Source organism: Alosa pseudoharengus, unplaced genomic scaffold (genome assembly GCF_046254945.1).
Source record: "Alosa pseudoharengus isolate Yale_2024_CS ecotype anadromous, Long Island Sound unplaced genomic scaffold, YU_APseudo_1.1 YU_APseudo_1.1_scf_3, whole genome shotgun sequence".
Taxonomy (NCBI): Eukaryota; Metazoa; Chordata; class Actinopteri; order Clupeiformes; family Clupeidae; genus Alosa; species Alosa pseudoharengus.
Genome location: NW_027468718.1, coordinates 23,445,118 through 23,466,989, shown reverse-complemented (window position 1 = coordinate 23,466,989; position 21,872 = coordinate 23,445,118). Strand labels below are relative to the sequence as shown.

The following is a 21,872-nucleotide window of genomic DNA, read 5'->3' as shown; positions in this document are numbered from 1 at the left end:
AACTGCTGAGAGATGGAATGATATATAGCTCTTCCAAGTGAGAAAAAAACATGGAGACATGTCTACCTTTTGATGCTAAATTGAGCAGGCTGTATGTTGTAGTCCTGGCTGAGGGTCAGAATATTTCTCTGACACTGTGTGTGTGTGTGTGTGAGCCACTGCTACTCTTGGGCATGAGGTGGAGACAGAACGTGTAGACACATGAGCAACTGCCAGTCACAGCAAGGCTAAGCAATCAGCCTTAATCATGCTCTCTCTCTTTCTCTCTCTCTGTCTCTCTTTCACTCACTCATTCTTTCTGTCTTTCTTTCTTTCAAGGAGCAAGACAAGATGGTCCAGAAAGGTGGACAAACAGAGTGGTGTTTGCTGTCCCTGCTCTTGGTGAGTTTTTGAGTAAATCTCTGCTTTCCAGCCTCCATCAGCACTATCAGCCATCTACCTGGGGCAAGAACACTGGCGCGGCTAAATACTACGGACTTTAGGGGGGTTGCCAAAGCCCCCAACAACAAAGACTTTCTTAATGCCGCAATAAGTGAGCTGTTTAATCTGTCTCCTGCGTTCCCCTCACCTTTTATTAAACATGTGAACTTGCACAATCGTTCTTGGCGGCACTCCCAGGTGTTAATTTAGCTTGCACTGTTTTAATTATACCCTTCTAATTCCTTCCCCAAAAGCACAAGGATTACTGGAGGTTAGGTGTATATCAGGCTGCTGTTCATCAGCCAAATTGAATTGGGGTATTATTCAGTCAATCACAAGTCCAGTCCATAGTCCAGTAACTGCCATGCCAGTAAACCTGAAGTCATGCCACACAGGCATTTGGTGATGGTCTATGAGAGTGCCTCATGCATTCAGTTTAACACCTTATTGATGCTGGCAATACACTTCTTTTTTCTCTTTCTTTGATCCACGGTATTTGTTTTGTACAGCTGTTTTGGTGTCCTCGGTTGCTTTTTGTTTATCTTTTACAGAAACGCAAACTCAATTTATTGTCCTTTGTTCTAACAGATATTCTGTGATTTATCTATCTGGATGTAGATTACTGTGTTTATGGAGCAAGCTAACCAAGCGTGAGTTGAGGCGAATTGAGTTTGTTATTTGTGGATTTGGCTATTTCACCATTTCCCTTCAAACACACACACTAGTTGATTCTGTTAGCCATGCTTGGGAGTTGTAAATTACCATGAGACAAAATCTAACTGCTTTTGATCTTGAGATGGCTGCCAAGATATAGGTGAGTCATATGTCCTCCTCTGAAGACTGCACTGCTAACTAGTGTGAACTGACAAACCCTTGAGGGAGTTTAATTGTTTTCCCCTGGCTGCTGGCATGGACATCCCTTACCATCCGGAATATGTCATGCATTTGTGTCTGACTCTGTATGTCTGAGTGTGTGTGTGTGTGTGTGTGTGTGTGTGTTAGGGTGGGGGGTAAAGGCAAGTGAGTGTTTTTTGAAGCTGTGGTGTGTGGCTTCCTGGCGCCCTGTGTGACTTTGTTGTCTGTGCGGCCTCCCCTCTCTGAAGGCCGTGGCCTCCGAGCCCTGTTCCCCTCTGCCGGCTCCAGTGGGCTGGCCAGCTGCTCTGGGTTAGCTCCAGCCTCGCCAGCCTAGGCTCCACACAGACCAACAGGCTCGCCGTAAATCACTAGCAAACTCTTTAAGGCGTTTAATCCACTGTCTGCCTGCATGTACTGGGGATGGCCTTGTTGTGTTTATTAGGACAATTCCATTGCAGCAGTGCTCACAAGAGCGTTATTTTTTTGTAGTCTATGCTCCTGCTGTCTGATGATTGATGGGCCCCCTCATTCTTAATTTGTAATATGTCTGTCAGTTACATGTCTTCTGTTGAGTGTGTGTGTGACTGTGTGTGTGTTTATGTATGTATAGGTGTGTGTGTGTATGTGTGTGTTTGAGAGGGTGAAAAAGCAAATAGCAGAACGTTTCTTTCCTAACTAGTGACAGGGGATGTCTACTTTGCTATGTTAATGGTGATATGTCCCTCTCCAGGTCTCCACATTCCCTGTGCTCAGTGCTGAGTATGCCAACTGTGGGGAGAATGAGTTCTTCAATCAGACTAGCTGCCAGCCCTGCCCTCCATGCCAACCTGGACAGGAGCCCTACATGGTGAGTATGACCACCACCTACTACGTGCTAACTGCATATGCCTTTTCCATTAGTCATAACGACGTGAATAAATGTCAAAAACAGGTCGTTTATACACCTCACTCAAGACCTGCAGTCAAGCGTGACTTAGAAGTGCTAAACGGCATGAAGCGTGCTTGTGTGAATGAGTTTGCATGTGACGAAGTGATGGAAATGATACAGTGAGATTGAGTGAGCTGACCGACACCCACAGCATGCTTTCTCCAGTGGACCACCCAGGCTCAGTTTACCTGCTGTAGCAATGCATTGCAACATGATGGTAAAACCAGTGCAAGTTTACATGTTACAACAGTACATTCCAAGTGGCCGAGCAAATGCAGTGAAAACTATCATCATTATCCCAGTTTTATCTCTGTAATTGCTCAGTCCAGAATAGCTCTGAGCAGCCTCCATTAACTGTGTCTGGTGGTCTTAACAGCATGGTACACCTCGTACTGTGAGGTTCACCACAAATCTTACTATGTGGCCAAAGAAAATACACAAAATCCTCAGCTAACTCGCTATTCCACCCATTATTCCAAACCATTTAGCACCAGTCTGCTGACGTCTATTCATCATAAAATGATTTTAATAAGGAGACACAGGACTGACTGTGTGGCTCTGTGGAAGAGACACATGAAACATAAATCTAAAGAGAAGAATCTATGTGATTCATTTGGAAGACAATTGTCCATAAAAACAGATTCCTCCAGAGAAATTGCAAGTACCGGTATCTTTCTCACTACTTTAAATGCAATATATCCAACCTGTAATTGAAATAATCTGTGATCTCCTCATCTCCTTTTCATTAAAGAGTGGTTTAATTCTAACCTGTCTAAGTGCTCCCTGGTGTAGCATGTACACCACACATCAAATGGCACACTTGATCTGAAAAGTCAACCAACCCCTGCCCATATCGCCAAGTCAAAAGCTGTCTGCCTCAGTTTTGAAGGGAGCAAAAAAATCAAACACAGTAGTAACATCAAAGACTCCCTTGAGATGAAAGATGTTTGATAGTCAGAGTGCATCCACCTAGCGGTGAAGCTTATGGCAGGATGATTGATATCCCATGTGAGGAGCGCTGGAAGGCGCGGAGCTGCACGTCCGTGTGGGACGAGGCCAGTGCCCTCCCCCTGCTGGAGAGGGCAGCACGTATCAGCAGCGACCCTGGCAGCCACACAGGCTCTCTCAGAAAGGAAAGAGAACAGCGAATGATGTAGCTTTATCCTCACCAGTGGAGAAATGACAAAAAGCTTTCATAATAATGTAATTCAGATGGACTCTTATCTGGCAATGTTTTTTTTTATTTATTTTTTTTAGAAAAGACACACATTCAAATGTGACTGAGTATTATCAACAAGTCCACATCCCCCAGTCCTTCAAGACTGTAACTGAATTATACTTTTAAGTTCATGCAGGTTATTTTGTATCGGAAAATCAGAATATTACAAAGAGAGGCAGGGAAAATAAAAGGCAAAAGCAGGCTGAAATCCCTGGCATATTGCATTTTTGTACAATTCAATAATGCTTGTGAGGCAGTGAATCAGAGAGGATAGTCTTGTTTTAATAAAGCCAGATAAAAGCTCTGTCTCCTTCTGAATATGTTTTGTTGTCCTAACTCCCAGCTTGTTGTACATCGCGGGGCTCCCTGCATCCACCGAGTTGGAGGAAATTGATGTTGGGGGTTGGAGTCAAAGGGCTTTCAGACAAAATGAAGAGGAGTTATCTTAAACAGAGCCATATGGAAACTCATACAAGACCCTCCAATGCCTATGCTCAAAAAATGACTGCTGTGACCAATTCATTTCAAAATCCTCAAAAGGAGTACATCAGGTTGATTGCACTCCTGCTTGTTTCAAGGGGGAAACAACAAAATGGGACAACTAAATACTTAAAATACAACAACAAGCACATGATTTTTATTAATGGCAAAAAGAACAAAAAAATCTGTCAGTTGTTTAAAAATACATTGCATTATTATATAATTATTTAGCTCTTAACTCATTTAGAATATACTTCATAGAATGGAGTAGTAGTTTTAGTATGCTTCAGAGGGTTAGGTCATAGAAGTTCTGTGTTAAGTTGCTAAGGTTGTCCTTTAGGAATTGAGAAAAAGGAAAACTGTGTTTCTCTTGCTGGGGACTAATTTATTAAGGGCACAACGAGCCTTGGGAGTAATTATGTTGTGAGTCAGCTGTCTGGATTCAATCGGCAGAGCTGCAGTGCTTGTGTGAGCTGTCAATAAGGAATGGAGGCACCAGTCTGGGGGGCCGGGGGTGCGATGCTTCACTCTGTGGCCATGCCCTGGCTTTTTCTATTCATTATCATCTGGTGAACAGGGAGCTTTCAATTAGTGACGCTACCAGTGACATGGAGTAAAAAAACAGGATTTAGCCGCACTGGTAGTTTATTCCTTGTACTTGCTTTGGCTCATTTAGATATATTATTTACAAAGTTGAATGAAGATGTATTCATTGGATAATGCTTCCATGACGTTTTGTAAGGTACAAGTCGAGCTCATATTTATTTGTTTCTCCTTTTAGAACTGTGGTTATGGCATCAAGGATGAGGACTATGACTGTGTTCCGTGTCCGACGGGGAAGTTCTCAAAGGGCAAATACGAGATCTGCCGGAGACACAAAGACTGTGACGCTCTGTATAGAGCCACGGTGATGATCCCAGGGACGCCCGAAAGCGATGCGGAGTGTGGGCCCTGCCTACCAGGGTGAGCAGCCAAGCCACGTTATGCCCACACCACTACACCACACCACCAGCCAAGCAACACCATATCACACACACCACTACACCACACAACACACTACACCAAGTACATACTGTACACCACCCACTATTGCAGGCTGTGCCCATAATTACTTTTTACTGTTTTTTCAAATGTCAGAATTGATTACTGTACGCATACCGGTGCTATGAAAAATAAGTCACATTTGAAAATTGTTGCCAGATTTGCCAATGGTGGAAATGCCAGGGATCAACAAGTTCTAGAAAATAATAGGATTTTGAACAAAGGCACAGATCCGTACAGAGATGTGCATGGAGAGCTCTGTCACAAAAGCACAAACAGATTGAGAGTTGCTCTGCTGTGAGCACCACTTCACCAGGGTCCAACTCACCAGCCAAGTGACAGAGGTGGCTGTGGAGTGACTGGCCACAACACCATCCAAACTACCCATCTGCCATTTTGTTGTAGGGCTGAATAAAGCCTCTGATCCCCCCCACCCCCACCACCACCACCGCTAGCCTCCATGAGTCTCCTCACCCAGTGGATATGGACCAAGCATGTGAAAGGCCTCTGTAGCTGTACCCACTTAAAATGGGGGTCTGCTTTCAATTCCCTCTCATGTAAATATACAAAACACTGCTTTTTAAAAAGGGACGTTATTGGGTGCATTTAATATACCATTCCAAGGCCTTGTCCAAGTTCTGCACTGATTGAGCCAATATTTGTTTTTGAGTGACAAAATGTTTGTCTTTAGATCAATCTAGTCAGTGCAATTTGGTTGACTACATTCTTGTCAAGTTACTCTGACCCATAATATACAAACACAGATTTTGGATTTCACAGGATATTGAATTAATCTCTTTTCTTTTCAATTTAAAGCCCTAACATGACCTGACTTCAAAAGAATGCTCATGACATGTGTACCCATTCATTTTAGCCCTCTATATAAGCAAACAAATATTTTTTCCTTTTCTCCCCTCATCTAAACACACAATATGTGCCATCTTCAGACATGTTTGTGAAGCGGTACGCCTGTGAGACCTCAGGACAGTAGCCCGGAACTTGAGGCTCTGTTAGTGGTCACACACAGCTCTTTTGGGAATTGAGTTGAGTGGCTGTTGGTCAGTGCGGGTATTTGACTTTTGGCTGTGGTATTACATTCATTCTAGTAAACCTGCACATCAGTGAAAGTAAACATTGTGTGTGTGTATGTGTGTGTGTGTGTGTGTGTGTGTGCACATGTGTATCTGAGCATGTGTATGAAGTAGTGGAAAAATGAATTCCTTCATTCCATACTACTGTACGTGCAATGTTCATTTGAACCCTGTGAGCAATAGCACATTTTCTCATGAGTACCAGTAGATTCTGGCAACTCCAGCTTGTGTTTTCAATAAGACTTTTTCGTGGCGCTTTTGAGCTGTGTCTTCTTAGTGGTGCTTTTGAGCTGTGTCTTTGGATTCTGAACATTTTTCAAATGTCATTGTTTTACGTTTAATCAGTCTGATCTCACTGTGACTGGGAAGGAAAGCATGGCTGGAGAGGAAATCCGAACAGGCCTAGCATATTGGAAGCAGGACAGGAACAAGTTGCTGGCGTGTGATTAATTGCCCGAGCTTTACTTACAGTATGCCTCTGATGGCAGATGGATTTGATGCTATAAATTATTCCTTCCCATTTTTTGAGACCAGGATTAAAGGCATTAACTTTTTGACCCTAACTGTTGGAGAGCCATTTTTTTTCTTCTCTGAAATAAAGAATAGTATATCCTGATTCACATTCTGCTGAAGTACTTCCTCAAAACAAAAAAAAAGAAGACGCTTGGGTAGCATTTAAGGAACACCAGAGATCAACAAGCAAAAAAAACTGATCCTGTTTGATGGAGTTCCTAGGCTCTGACAGTTCAGTCTGGGTGGGTGTGTAGGCCCTGTTACTGCTTCAAAGCTCTCTCCCATACTATCCTCTTGCCAGTGGGAATGGTACTGGTTCGGGCCCACACCACCATCATTATGTCAAGGTCAACAGATAAGTCTTCTTTGAAGATCCCAAAACTATTGCGAAGAGTATATCATTCCACCAACGAGGAATCAAAGAAGAAAAAGTCTTGACTGTTACCTCTTATTGATGGAAGGCCAACATAGCAGATGCTCATCAGAGGACTGCAGCAAGTAACTAACAAAGAATTTTGTGTGGGGACACAGGTAGTATGAACTTGCAGCAGATCAGGAATACTGAGATTACAGAGGTGAACATAGGGAGTGTGAACATAGGGTGTATGAACTTGTGGAAGATCAGGAATACAGGGATTACACCAATAAGCAGAGGTGAAATATAGAAAATTGCATTCAGGTGGGTCTCTGGAAAAGTTAGTCCCCCCCCCCCCCCTCCCCCATTTAGTTCAAAAAGTGGAATCTTTCATATATTCTAGATTCAATAGATATAAAATGAAATATTTCAAGCCATTTTTTATTGTAATCTTGATGATTACGACTTACAGATCACAGAAACCAAAAATGAGTATCTCAAAATATTATAATAAGGAGGTTATAATACAGAAATGTCTACCTTTTGAAAAGAAATGAACTAATCTGACTAATTTGACTAATCTAAAATAGTTCATTTATACACATAATACTTTTAGTCAGATTAACTTTTCCACGATATTCTAATTGTTTGAGACCGACCTGTATATGGGCTATGATAATAGCCATATACGGGCATATGATAATAGAAAATATTTCAAACGTATTCTCATTTCAGTGACACATAAGACAAATACATATATTTTCTGTCAAAAGATCGCTTTTAATGAAGCATTTTTTTTTCTTGCAGGTACTACATTTTGGAGAGCAGACCACGGAATATCTATGGGATGGTGTGTCATTCCTGTCAGAATGCCCCGAAGAACACTAAAGAGTGTAAGAATGAGCCCACACCAAACTCTTGCTAGTCATCAAATGAAGTCACATACTTTTTTAATGACACAGCGTTCCTGTGGTATGTCTCACATTTAGCTTTCAGAAGAGCTTCACCACTCCACATCCATAGCTACATCTATTTTCATGCAAATCTAGTTCAGAAATGATCATATTTCTATCTTCCGCTATTTCTATAACCCCTCAACATATATACCAGTATGCTGGACTGTTCCTCTGAGAAATGTTCTAGATTTGGATGTTTTGTCTTTTTTTCACTTTTCTCTCCACCCTGATAGTTCACTCCCCGTTACCCCTTTATCAGGAACATACACACATACTCTATGCCTCTCTTCTTTTCTGCTGGTGCAGAAATACTCAATTATGGTAAACGGTTCCATTTGCCTGGATGTATGTGCCGAGCTCTCCTTCTCATCCCAGAGAAAGAGAGAGATGGGCTTGGCCACACACAGCCTGCTAGAGCCAGGCTCGTGCCAGAAATCCCTCAGAGCCAGAAGCACTCAACCAACGTCTGAAATCATCACCAGAATAAAAAAAAAGTCTTCTAAGACACCGATAGTAGCTCATCAGTAAAATGTGCAGAAAGGGACTTGGGCCTGCCTGGAGTCCATCAGCAGTGATGTTAGAGGTTGATGAATATTCAGAGATTTATTTTCTTTTTTTTGGCACCGGTTTGGCGTTTGGCACATTATTCATAGCATCGTTGACTTGCTGATTACATTGCATACCTGACGAGCTGAGTCCATGGAACAAACCCGCAGACTGCAGTGCCACAGAGCAGAGGTCTGTTTCCTAGGGGAAGCACTCTTTAAGAGCAGCAAAAGCCCCAGTGGTTCAGAGTCGGCAACGCCAGTAGGAGCAACTTGATCCCAGCAACGTGTGCTACCTTCACAAGATCACAAGAGTTGATGTATTCATATCTCTCTGTGATTTATATTATTCTTACACTCCTCCCTCTGCTGTTTAAGAATACTGTATGTGTCAATGGGGGATGCTGTCTGTTACTTGAAGAACAATCAGTGAAGGAGGTAACGGAAATGGAACTGTGCTCAGCTAGAGAATCATGGGTGTCTCCATCATGTCTCATTTGCGTGCAATTGGAAGTCAGGCAAATAGCAGGCAGGGTCTGTGTGAACGTGTAGGATTAGTAAAGGATGTCAGATGGAGATGAAGAGCTTACAGATGCAGAAAGTTTTACATTGTCGTGGCCTCATCAACCTCCGCAAGAATCTTTTTTTCTTTCTTGGTCTCAAATGACATACTTAAGATCGTTCAGGAAAACTCCATCAATCAAACCCAACCATTTATTGACAAGTTGTTTTGTACAAGGATGTGATTGATACTTGCGGTGTTCTCCCACAAAACCATAGAATACCATTTTTCTTACGAGACAAGGTGATGAGTTCATCTGTGAATATGGAAAAGGAGGATTTTTCAACACATCATTAATTGTTTTTCGGCTTTGAGATGATTGAGTCGATGACGGCAAGTGGAGTTAGATTTTAATTACAGACATTGAGCGGGGGCCTCAAAAATACCAAGGTCAAAACTATGTAGAGCAAAACATGGAGTTACTTGTTATGTGTGAAGACAGGCTAGCACTTGCCAGGCAATCTGCAAATTATACTAGTTCACAGCATAGTTGTTGTCTAATAATTAAAAGTATGGAGGGCATAAAAAGATTATTAACATGCTGCAGCTTGCAATATTACTTTTCTAGTGAGTCGCAGAGTTTCTGTCCAGCACGCTTCTAAATATATTCCAGACCTCCCAGCCTGTGACATGGCCACAGGTGATTTCAATAAGACTGTGCTGCATTGCGGCCATGCCACATTTGTAGTGTTCTCTGTTTTCAGGGCAGTCACTTAGTATCACATTGAAGTGAAATCAAAGGACCGTTTGACTTGCTTTGAACAGTAAAGAAAATGGCAAGGCATTCTTTGTCACAGGACAAATTGAATTAGCTGTAGTGGGATTTGTTAAAACCATAGCTTAATTTACTACCCCGGCCTAGACGGCATCACCAAACATTACATTGTGTAGAGGATCTTTAATCAACCCAAATGCAAAATAGAAACCCAAATGTGCTAGTTAAGTATATTGTTCAATTTTCTAATGCTCTTGAAAACCAAATGTCTTTCAGCGCTTAGTTTAAGTATGGATGTGTACCATTGCAAAATGCTGCATGAATGGCCATATAGGCAAATGCAAAAGCTTGTGACATGATCCAACTGCTTCTTAAAACAAAATGAACACAACTATTAACTAATATTTTTTGTTACCAACAAAACTTTTAACTATTTTTTTTTACCACTGTATCCCTTATCCAAACATCTTTATAGCAGTCTTGGCTAGGTTTGTTGACAGACAGAATTCATAAGGCAGTTTGATGTTGGATGAGTTAATAATTGCTAATAGTGAATGGCCTGTGGATAGAGGAAGCCACAATGACTTCTTCAGATTTGGAATAGCTCAACATCACTCATGTGCCAAATTATCCTTCAGGATGTGCAAAACACGGACTGGTCTCAGAATGTTTTGAATGTGCAACATCGCCATGTTTCTTTTATGAAGTGTTTTCATAACCGTAGATATGCCTTAGCTGACATTGTGCTGTTGTCTAGATCAGCTTTACCTGCCTGCTCAAAGTAGCCACTGCTGTGTCATTCCCTTTCATTTGTCTCACTAACTCACAGCTTTCAGCCTACAATGCCAGCTAGTACAACTAAGAGTTGATGTCCAGGAGATAATTTTAGTGACACACACACACACACACACATAAGTATATATGCACACAAACACATGCATGCACAAATATTCATGTCCAAACAAACTATCTCATACATTTTGTAGTATATACACACAGTGACTAACAATTGTTTTTGGTGGAAAGGCTGCAGAATGTTCTTTTATGCGCAACATTCTTAGCAATGTTAAACAAAAGCTGTCTTTGGTGAATGAATAATTATAACCACTCAGTCTGTCTTTCACCTCAGCATGCATTTCTTCTCCCGTTCCCTTAAATCTGTTATGAAGTGCTAAGTGACGTTTTACAGACTGAAGGTCTGTAAGCAGTCCCTGTTTGTCCTTTTGTTGAGAACCCTATGCATGTACGTTTCTGAAGTCTAAGTGGGACATTGTGTGCTGCATTTCAAGTGTCAACACCTGAACTCAAATTAAAGTTTGCTCAAATAAATGTACCAAGCACCAACAATTTTAAATGGTCAGCACAGATGGCTGGCATGATCCCGGCTGTTACACAAGCTGTTTACTCTAGTGACGTGCTGTGCAATAATGAAGACATAAAATTACTTGGAGCAAAACACAATTTATCAAACAGTACCTATCACATCCCATTGAGCTAAATGAAACAAACACTAAAAGACAGTCATGTTTATTGCAGCAGTGGAGCATGAGGAAGCCAGCAGTCCCACAGGAGATGACTTAATTTATAGTAAAACTAAATGAAATTTAAAATTTATGATCCATAAATGTCCAAATATAAAAATGACAAAAGGCCAGGCAAATTCACTGACATTTCAATATTGTTCCCCGCTAACCATTGAATCAGATTTTATGGACGTGTGTAATATGCTTGGCATTTTGGAGGTCTTTGTGAGCTGGGGGCCTGTAAAGTGCCCCCTTCTCTCTGGCCACAGTGGAGGGAGAGTTCCTAATGATGGGGACAGTTGGTTCATGTGGAGGCCTTCATGGTTTTATGACACTGTGTGTTTTGTGTTGCAGGCATTCGCACAACCAAACAAGCAGGACAAGGTCCCAGCGTGTCTTCAAGTAGTACTACCATTTTTCCACACCCAGAGAAAGGTAACCCTGTGCTGTATAGACTAAGTCATACCAACTAACTGTTCCTTTAAAAAATACCTACATTAATTCAGCATGTATTACAGAAGCCATTGTTTAAAAAAGCCATGTGAATGTCAATCAGCTGCATGAATGTGTGTGTATTTTGTGTCCTCTTGCGATAGGTCCAACTGGGCAGGATCACCTAGCAACAGCCCTCATCATTGCCATGTCAACCATCTTTATCATGGCCATCGCCATAGTGCTGATCATCATGTTCTATATCCTCAAAGCCAAGCCCAGTGGACAAGGTAAGACAGCGATCACAGCATGTCCTGTATATGTACTTCCATATGATACCCCTCCCAAAGTCTTTCCCAGTGTAAACAGAGTGTCTTGAGAAACAGCATAACTACATGGGATCTGTGTTTGTCCGCCTGCAGCCTGCTGCTCTGGCCAGATGGTGAAAACCGTAGAAGCACAGACAAACAAACAGGAGGAAAAGAAGGAAGTCCAAGGTATGAGGCTTTTCTGAAAAAAGGCAAAAGGCTCCAGATGAAATATAGTTCAGACTTAAAAATGTGATAGCCAGTGTGTTGTCGGTTGACTGAGGAAACATTGCAAATGTTCTGCACTTCCATTCTTTGGTGTTTTCTGACAGTTTTGTGGTCTACATACCTCTTGTGAAGTGAGCAAGACCTCTTGGAATGTTTAGTTAAGGTTTTACCTGTAGCTGTAGGCTATAGATGTTCAGACTCAGTGTAATAGACTCAGATTTAGAGTGCCTGGAACCTGACACTGACAGTTGCTGCTAAAGTGCAATTGATCATTAAGTTTGGGTATTTTACGTACAACATCTACCTTTTTGATTATGAAAATGCTGCTGCACAGCAGAGCACACATACTGTATGTGCCACTGTCTAATAGAGCACAGCATAAACTGATAACTACTTTTTTTGATGAGACCTGCTTGGAGTAAAACTTAGGTGATAACTCATTGGCAGGACCATGTTTGCCATCCCTGAGGTCTGAATGGCCGCTTTAGAACCATGTAATAGTTATCAGCTGCCTCCAATGCACTATTCACACATGGCTGGAGGTAGGCAAGTTGGCAAGTGTATTAACATGTACTGCTGCAGAGGAATTCACTTTTCATCAGGACGGAGCACAACATCAATCATTTCTCCCACGCTTGTCAAACTGTATTAGTTATACAGAGTCCCTGTTGTCAGCTTGCAGGTTTAGGTCCAATTATAGACCCTGATGCAAACTTCATGTTGTCAGATCTTCTCTTCCACCTGGCTTGGTTCTTAAGAGAGGTGATTCAGAGGTGTTTGGATAATTCCATCCTGGCTCAGCAGGGAGGAGAATAGACCACAGGGATCCTCCAGCTGCACTATGATACTGAAATGTTTTTGATGTTTCGTTTTCATAAAAGCCCACCCTCAAGTGTGTAATGTCAGTGGCAGCATTAACTGTGAGTTTCAGAGTTTTTTTGCCACTAAAATGCATTGAGAAAGGCTAATAGTTTACTGCCAAAATCTGTGCTTGGAGTCTGTGCATGCACGACCAGCTGTCTTGTTTTTGAAAGCACCTGATTAAGTTCCTACGTCAAGACTCAGTTTGATGGACAGTAGCTCCATAGCTGAGAGCACATTGAACTGATTTCTCCAGTGAATGCACATCACTTCAAACCATTCTACCAGTGTGGGCCAGGCTCCTGTGAGCCAGTCCAACAAAACATCTCATTACTATCTTCATAGGTGGTGGACTTGTTTCTCATCACAGCCTAAGAGGAGGATTAGACCTATGACATTCATTCAGAGAGACATCATAGTTACCATTTCCTGAACTCATTTATTTACCATAACAGAGCAGGGCTAGTGACTGGTGTTGTTTGGTTGGGAGCTCTTCTGTGAGGAGATGGAGAAAGAGTGCACATGAGAACATTTACTGTAAACATTTGCAGTTTACAATTGTTAATGTTAAGCTGGCCTGTTTTGAATTACAATACATTTCATTTTGTTATTTTCTTTGTTCTTTTTTCCCCAGAAAATGTTGTCATATTTTCAGAAAAGGATGAATTTGACAAGCTCAAACCGACTCCTCCTAAGGCAGTGAAAAGGTAAGAACTGCACTGTGATGCATGCATACTGCACTACATGTCTCATTTGAAAAGCCTCTAAATAGATAGTTAATTAAACAACTATTAATGGTTTACTATATATTTACATTTTTCTCCTTACTTCAGGAGTAAGTCTAAATGTGACAACAAAAACAGAACATGCAGACTCTGTTGAAACTTGAACGAAGGCCTCAAAGACATGATTTTTATCTGATTTTCTGCTCAGGATCTGCCGGTAATTAAGTCACCACAGGGCAAGTTCTAGCAGTTGAGTGTAGCTGCTGGCTCTTTTCATGGCGTAGGCAGTTCTGGAATGGTTTTGTATGTGTGTACCCCCTTGAATGAGCATGGCATGGAAAACCAAGTTCACTTCGAGTCTTTTTTTTTACTGGAAACATTATGTGGCTTTGGGAGGGATGAGGTAGTTGAGCACAAACGCGCCCTGAAGCCTGGGTTTCAGGGGGAGATGTTCATTTACACAAACATAATCGAGGGAGTTATAATTATGAGCCGTCTCAGCCAAACCACCAGGTGAATACAGCACTGCTTTGGAGGATGACAGCTCTTTGCCCTAAACCCTTTCTTTCTTTTTTTCACCTGTCTCAGGAGAAGTTGAAACCAGCTTCTCTGCTTGACCCATCTTCAACCAGACAATGAGGGTTTATTCTCTGTTACAGGCTAGGCATGAGAACAGATGAATGCTCATGGGGGCTAGACACACACATCAGTATAGTCTTACATGCTGAGTGCAGGTGTATGCTACGTGTTTTAATCATATTTATAAACTAGTTAAGCCTACTGCACTAACTAGATAAATGCGGGTCTGTTGCCATACTCCTGCTGGGAAACTGTAGCGGGGTAAGAGGAACTCCACTATGATGGTGAATCCCCATCCCCCAGCAGTTAGGGTAAATAGTGTGGCTAAGCAGCGCATGCCAGAGGATGTGCTAATTCAGTGTGGTGGTTGCCAAGTCAGAGCAGGTATTATATGTCTTAGAAACAATGACATTCTGTGAGCATCTCTGTGCACCCTTTGTCAACAAGGTGCTTTTACCTGAAATAGTCAGAGGGGGCAATTGTTCTGCACGCTGTGTAATATGCCTAAGTGAGGTTACTTAAGGTGGTGATGTTAAAAATCAGGAACCATTGGTAAATATCTACCAAACATCACATGATAACATATTACAAATGATCATATTGGTTGTGCTTTTACAGATAAACAAGACGTTGTTCCTAAACAGTAAACATACTGTAGGCCTACCTGTCTAACTCCATGTTCTAAGTCCTGTGCTCTGTGGTCCTCAGTGAGAACGACGCCTCGTCTGAGAATGAGCAGCTGTTGAGCCGCAGCATTGACAGCGACGAGGAGGCGGCTCAGGAGAAGCAGGGCGCCTCTGACCTGTGCCTGCTCTCGCTGGTCCACCTCACCCGAGACAAGACCTGCTCAGCCAGCACCATCTGCAACAACAACAACAACAACAAGGCCACTGGGGTGAGCCTCTCAGGCCATATGCCATTCACATCCAGGTCATAGGTCATGTGGGCGGAATACATGCCCTTTGGTATATCCATGAGTGTTAGAAAGGGGCTGAGTTCAGATGGATTGAGTAATACATTTGACGGCTTAAATTTCCTTTTCTCTGTTCTCAGCTTCTACGTCATTCTTTAAGGTGTAAGCTATCATGTTTTAATATTCATAAGTCAGTGGAGACAGAGAGGTCATATTTCCTGACTCAGGCTGACTTCTTGTTTGTCACTGTACCTGCAGATTCAGAGTCGAAGGAAAAAAATCTTGGATCTCTACACAAAGGCCTGCAGTGTTGCTGAGGGTAAGTGATTTTTCTCACTAACTGCAGCCTAAACAGACAAGTGCTTTGTGCCCCTACAGTCCCCACTGAATGGCGTGCTTGAACAATATCATGCGTACATCGCTAACCTGGTAGCTTAACGTAGAAAATGTTTGCATGAAACTGAGCTCATGTGCAATAAGTCTGTGCTTTCCTGGGTCACTGAGTGAGCATGCCTAGCTGCATCTGGAGCTGTGGAAGAGGCACTTCCACCAAAACTGATCTCAGTACATCTGTCAGACATCTTGTATCTTTCTTGAATACATTAACACTGACCAAATGAGGCAAGCTGTTTGGATATGAGCTTTTCCACTGCCATGGCTTATGTTTGTGTTCCTTTCTACTCTCTGTTATAACAACAAAATTAATTCCTTCTGCACTGGCATAGATCAGAAGTAGCTCTACCCTTTTAAAATCGGAGAAGAAATGAAAACAAATCTTTTACAAATTTTGAAAGGGTCGTATTTATTATGTTAGTATCACACAGCGTGTATTCATATCTCTTACATTTCTATACAATTCCAAACAAGTAAAAGTCACTGTGTTATAATAGACCTAATAATATAATGTGAATGTTGTAATCTTATAATCTTACAATATGTTCATGTTCGATTGTCCTACCTGGGGTCCGGCAATAAAAAGTCGCATAACGAATCTAACACTGAGCTTAACTTATGGCCCCAGTCACCATATGTGAAAGCCTGTTCGAACTCCGACCAGTAGGCACGGCTGAAGTGCCCTTGAGCAAGGCACCTAACCCCTCACTGTTCCCCGAGTGCCGCTGTTGTAGCAGGCAGCTCACTGCGCCGGGATTAGTGTGTGCTTTACCTCACTGTGTGTTCACTGTGCGCTGAGTGTGTTTCACTAATTCACGGATTGGGATAAATGTAGAGACCAAATTTCCCTCACGGGATCAAAAGAGTATATTATACTTATACACACCGTGACCAGAGCCTCTCCCTCCTGCCCTGCCAGGTCAGAGTCCCACGGAGCTGCCCTTTGACTGCCTGGAGAAGACCAGCCGCATGCTTAGCTCCACCTACAACACAGACAAGGCGGTGGTGAAGACGTGGCGTCACCTGGCCGAGAGCTTCGGCCTGAAGCGCGACGAGATCGGGGGCATGACGGACGGCATGCAGCTGTTTGACCGCATCAGCACAGCTGGCTACAGCATCCCCGACCTGCTCACCAAGCTGGTGCAGATCGAGCGCTTGGACGCGGTGGAGTCGCTGTGCATAGACCTGCTTGGCGGTCTGGAGGGGGTGCCCCACATTCCCGTGGGCCCCGCTCTGACGTCCCGCTGTGCCAGTGTTTAAGCACCTCCTCTCCCCCCACCAAACCCCCCCCCCCCCACCTCTTTAACAGCTCCGCTTCACATGAAGAATAGCAGCAGGCCCCCCTGGCAGAGACACTGAGGGACAGGCGTGCATACGGAGCCTCGTCCCTCACACGTTGCCTGCCTGTTGTTTTCCCTCTCTGACTCACACTGCACAGCAGGCTGGAACCAACAGTTACTGAACTCATTAGGGACTACGAACAGCCTGGGCCTGAGATAAATCATGAAGTCCGGTTCGGATTTTTAATTTTTTTTTATTTCGTATTTTTCTTTTTACTTTTTAAAGTTGTCAGTTGTTTCTTTTTCTCTTGTTTTGGTTGTTTTATGTCTCCCACAAGCCACAAGTTGGTTTCTATTATCCTCATGATTGGGTGAAAGAACAGGCAAACAACAGAATGCCCTGCAAACTCTGCAAACGCAGGATGCTCCAGTGAAGTGGTTGAGTTTCAAACAGGCAGTGTTGCATGTCTTTTTGATCATTTCACAGGGTTCAGAGGAAAGAAGGCTCTAAAAACAGCTTCTATATATAATGGAAGTGCCACACGTTACGTGTTACACTCACATAGTGCCAAGACCACCACAGCCTTTCTCATAAGCTTTACCGTTAGAGGTCTGTTAGCTTTACATGAAGGTGTATCAGCTTCACATGAAGTCTTGGTCTCACTCACACTCTCTCTCTCCCAAAGCTAGACAGTTATAAGTCTACCAGATGTCTATGCACATAGAACTCTTATATTACATTTATGTGGCCAAGCATGCCGTTGTCTCACTATCCTGTTATTCATGGGTTTAGGGCCTCGTCATAAAGAGCTTGACTGATGGAGGGGAGGCGAGATGGAGAAGCCGTATCCCTCGTAAGCCTGAGCCTTCACCTCCTGCGGTTTGTTGCCGCTGCTGGTTATAATTGGCCGAAATTGGTGGTTTACAAAGTGCCTGTGATTTCCAGCACCCAATTAACTAATAAGACCAAATGGAAAAGCCATAAAAGTGGCCAATATAACAGAGAGGCAGCCGCTGAAGCACTTAACTCTGCCTGAGGTGGGAGTGAAACGGGCAAGACCGCAACGTGCCTGTTGACCAGTGTACAGTAGGCCCTACTAGCTCACTTTTATACATTCGAGGCAGTGAATTCTAAATAAGCTGTAAATGACAAGTGCTCTTAACTTAATGCAATGTTGGAACATGGTTGTGCCCTGTTTGAGAACTGTTTTCATTTTTGTGCTTATTGGTTTATTGTTTGCTCCAAGCATCATAGAGAAGTCCCATTGTAATGCATATTCTTCATAATCAGACAATCCATTGAATTTTACAAATTCAGTTGAATTTGTTGTAATTCTTACTTTGTATCTATTATGAAAATGTTAATTATATGAATATAATTCCGATACACAATTTAGTAACTGGTCTGATAAGTACAGTTATACATAACTGTTAGCTAGTGTGTGTTACAAACAGAAACGGTTTGTCTTTTGTCTTTCGTCTAGAACAAATATGTGAAAGTGTGGCCATAGTCTTTGCAGTACTGTGTTTACACTAAGACCCAGTTTTCAGGTGTTACCAAAACGTTCATTTCAAGAGGAGCAGGACTCCGGTGGTGTTAAGGAACTGATCTGCATGTACAATCTTTAGCTTTTAATATGTATTCACTGCCAAACATTTCTTGTTTCACCATGTAAAAGAGGAGTGGACAGCTATCAGTGAATGACAGAAATTTTGTTGTGCTTGGTTAATGTGTACATAACAGGTTCACTTACCTCAACATATTTTTCCTACAGAGTAGATTTTAAGACATACAGAAGCAAAACAATACCAGATGTACAATACAAGATGTAAGTGTATATATAACTTATTACTGTACATATGCATCGCAATAAAGAAGTATTAGAAATGAAAACTTTTTTCAGTTATTTAACTTAACTTCTTATCGCAATTGTGATATTTGTTTTCCATGTTCTAAAAAGCTGAATTAATCCCCCCCATTTGTTTGTTTGAAACGTCATGACTGCAGCCGAACTGATCTGCCCAACCAAGTTCTCTCCCTCTATTGCCTAGTTACCCCAACCGGCTCGGCTGAGGGGTTTGATGACAACATGGCGTAGGTACTGCAGGGTGACCACAGGGCATGATTAATATGGCCCATATTGAGTTCAATCTGTTTGCATGTGTGTGGTGCAGAGTGAACTGAACACTCTCATTCCCTTCACACACAGCAGAGGCACAGGAGAAGGAATCCCACCGGGCCGTGCGCAGCCCTGATACTGTTTGAACCCCGTCATCTCACATGCCCATTAGGCATCAGGCAGCTTCTTCAGCATCTGCCCGTCAGCGCTCAGGCATTTGAGCTTTGTTTTACTGTTTTACTTGATCAGTTTCAGATGACAGGATCTTCGAGAGTGAAGGAATGGAGTCCTAAAACAAAGCGGGCTCTGTGGTTGGGTGGCTCTCATTGAAAATCACGGGAGGTCTTGAGCCCTTTTGACTGAAAGCACTGTGTACTGCAGGGAAAGTTATTTATTGATTTCTGATGACAGGTTGGGTACTAGGCAGCATGGGACATGCAATCTCCCACCACAGCGCGCATTCACTCAAAATCCACGCACACACACAGAGTAAATCGAACATTTATTATATTTGTCATTAATGTATTCAAGAGAGGAGAAATATTCTGACAGGACTTTTTGAAGAAAAAAGTGATTTGAGAGGTTCCAATGTTAAAATGCGCTTCAAAGAGCCACAAGCTGCACTCAAGCAGCTCTGAGCACGGAGGGCCAGTCCTCACGAGGAGAGGCTCATTAAAAACAGACCCGCAGCAGAGAACAAGCAGCGCAGGACGGCCAGTCAACTCCACAGACAACCCTGGGCTCATGGGCTACTGTGCCTAGAAGCCTCCACAATCCGAGTCCCAATTTGAGCTTCATGATGGGTCTCTCTCACTGCATATCATTTACAGACGTCACATGCGGCACTGCATCAGATCTCAGCCTTTGTACTCTCCCTCCACACCCCTGAAGGTCACGCATGTCAAGAGGAGGGTTGTAAATAAAGAATGAAACACATCACTAAAGCCCAGCCTGTGATCTTCCCCGGCATTCAAGAAAAGAGAGTCAAATCTGATAGCACTGGGCACTGTTGGCTTTCTTCAAATTTCAAACGCTGCAGGATTTTTGTCTCTTTTTTTTGAAGATAATCCCGAGCTTTAAAGGCACCGAGAGTTGACAGGTACCTGAGGCCTCATTGTGGGAGCTTGTCATTAGGGCTTGGCATTTGCACTGAGCACACAGTTGGACACCCCAGGGCTGGGAGCTCCTATCTCACTCTGTCAGTGTGTGTGTGTGTGTATATGTGTGTGGTGTGTGTGTGTGTGTGTGAAAAGATGGCAGCAGTGCAGTTTCTCCCATGCCCTTATGCCAGGCACCTTCACCATGTCCAGCTCCAGACGCAGAGTCTATCACACAGCAGTGGAGCTGACCCTCAGGTGTGTTGGGTACTAGATGATGGCGCCAGGAAAACTCATCTTTCTGTATTGTTGGAAAGTCGAACTTGCATCTGAAGCGAAGCTTGTCCAGTCATATGCTGCCATTGCGCCAATGCTGCATTGAGAAACCTAATGTCTAAGATACTGTTTTGACAGATTCTGCTCTGCATAATGCACACTTACTGTAATTCTTCACAAAGCAAAACAATTATTTTTGGCGTTGAGTGTCTAATATGCAGAAACAGTTTAAGGTGCAACTGCAACCTCATGTGCTGCTGAGGAGTGGATCAAAGTAATAGAAATGTAATAGAAAAGTAATAGAAATATAAAAAATACTAACAGATAAAACATGAAAACATGCTCAAACAAGTTTCCTACCGTGGAGCTCATCAATCATTTTCAAATATGGGAAACAGTTTACATATCCTCAGCCAAGGTATGTAGTATCATTTAAGCAATAAATAAAAACAATGGCTGAAGGAGCTTGTTAGTGATAGAATTAAATATGCCATGAAGTCACGGGTACCTACTTCCCCATTACACCCGCGTAGTGCAGGCATCGTGGTGTGAGATCAGCCAGATGAGTCAGTCTGCTTTACTATCTTAACAGAGATCCACAGGAGGCAGAGATGAAAGGCTGGGTTGGAGTGGGTCACCTCCTTCAATAGACAACGTCCTCTACGACATGCAACAAAATCTAAGTAAAGCATCGTAGTCAAGGGAAAGGGATTCCCATTCTGAACACGACATTCAGAAAACAAACTATTTCCTTTCAGTCCTGATTTCACCTGAACTAAAACAGCCCACAAATAAAAAAAAAATTGTGCAGTTTTTTGCTTTAAACACCATAAAAGACTTATGAATACAAACATTCATACATATATACATTTAGTGGTTTCCAACATTTGACATGATTGCTTCATTTTATATCTGTTAAAGCATAACCGAAATGTAAACAAAATGTTAATGACCACTAGCCAAAAAAACAGAACCAGGGGGGATGATAAATTGTTTCCACTGCGATTAAGGTCAACTGAAATATAAATTATCAAAACCACAGCCCATTTCTGATGTCTTACAGTATATAAATGTGCAAGAAACAGACCAGATATAAATTTCCAAACCTTTAAGTATGTCAAGTAATGAAAATAAATAAATCAACCGCTGGCAGTTTACTGGAAAATTCACGGGCACTTGGAACCTTGGGGTGGGCAATGGGCATAGTCAAATAAATGCCTGTGCCACGATGAGTGAGACAGATGAACTACAGAGTGTAGGTGAGGAGGGGGAGGCCTGCAGCTCCACAGCCACCACACACACCCGGCTCACACACACACCCAGCTCACACACACACCCAGCTCACACACACAACCACCACACACACCCGGCTCACACACACACCCAGCTCACACACACACACCCGGCTCACACACACAACCACCACACACACCCGGCTCACACACACACCCAGCTCA

General features: G+C 42.7%; 1 protein-coding gene across 1 annotated transcript in view; it reads left to right on the top strand.

Moving 5' to 3' along the window:
- edar (ectodysplasin A receptor) overlaps positions 1–18,787 on the top strand; it is a 29,372-nt gene extending 10,585 nt beyond the window's left edge. The window contains exons 2-12 of the mRNA XM_076263623.1: positions 319–381; positions 2,006–2,122; positions 4,684–4,865; positions 7,710–7,795; positions 11,558–11,638; positions 11,800–11,925; positions 12,058–12,132; positions 13,667–13,739; positions 15,045–15,231; positions 15,508–15,568; positions 16,562–18,787. Coding sequence (XP_076119738.1) covers positions 331–381; positions 2,006–2,122; positions 4,684–4,865; positions 7,710–7,795; positions 11,558–11,638; positions 11,800–11,925; positions 12,058–12,132; positions 13,667–13,739; positions 15,045–15,231; positions 15,508–15,568; positions 16,562–16,902 — 1,380 coding nt within the window. The 5' untranslated portion in view covers positions 319–330 and the 3' untranslated portion in view covers positions 16,903–18,787. The remainder of the gene's footprint in view (positions 1–318; positions 382–2,005; positions 2,123–4,683; positions 4,866–7,709; positions 7,796–11,557; positions 11,639–11,799; positions 11,926–12,057; positions 12,133–13,666; positions 13,740–15,044; positions 15,232–15,507; positions 15,569–16,561) is intronic.
- The last annotated feature ends 3,085 nt before the right edge of the window (positions 18,788–21,872 follow it).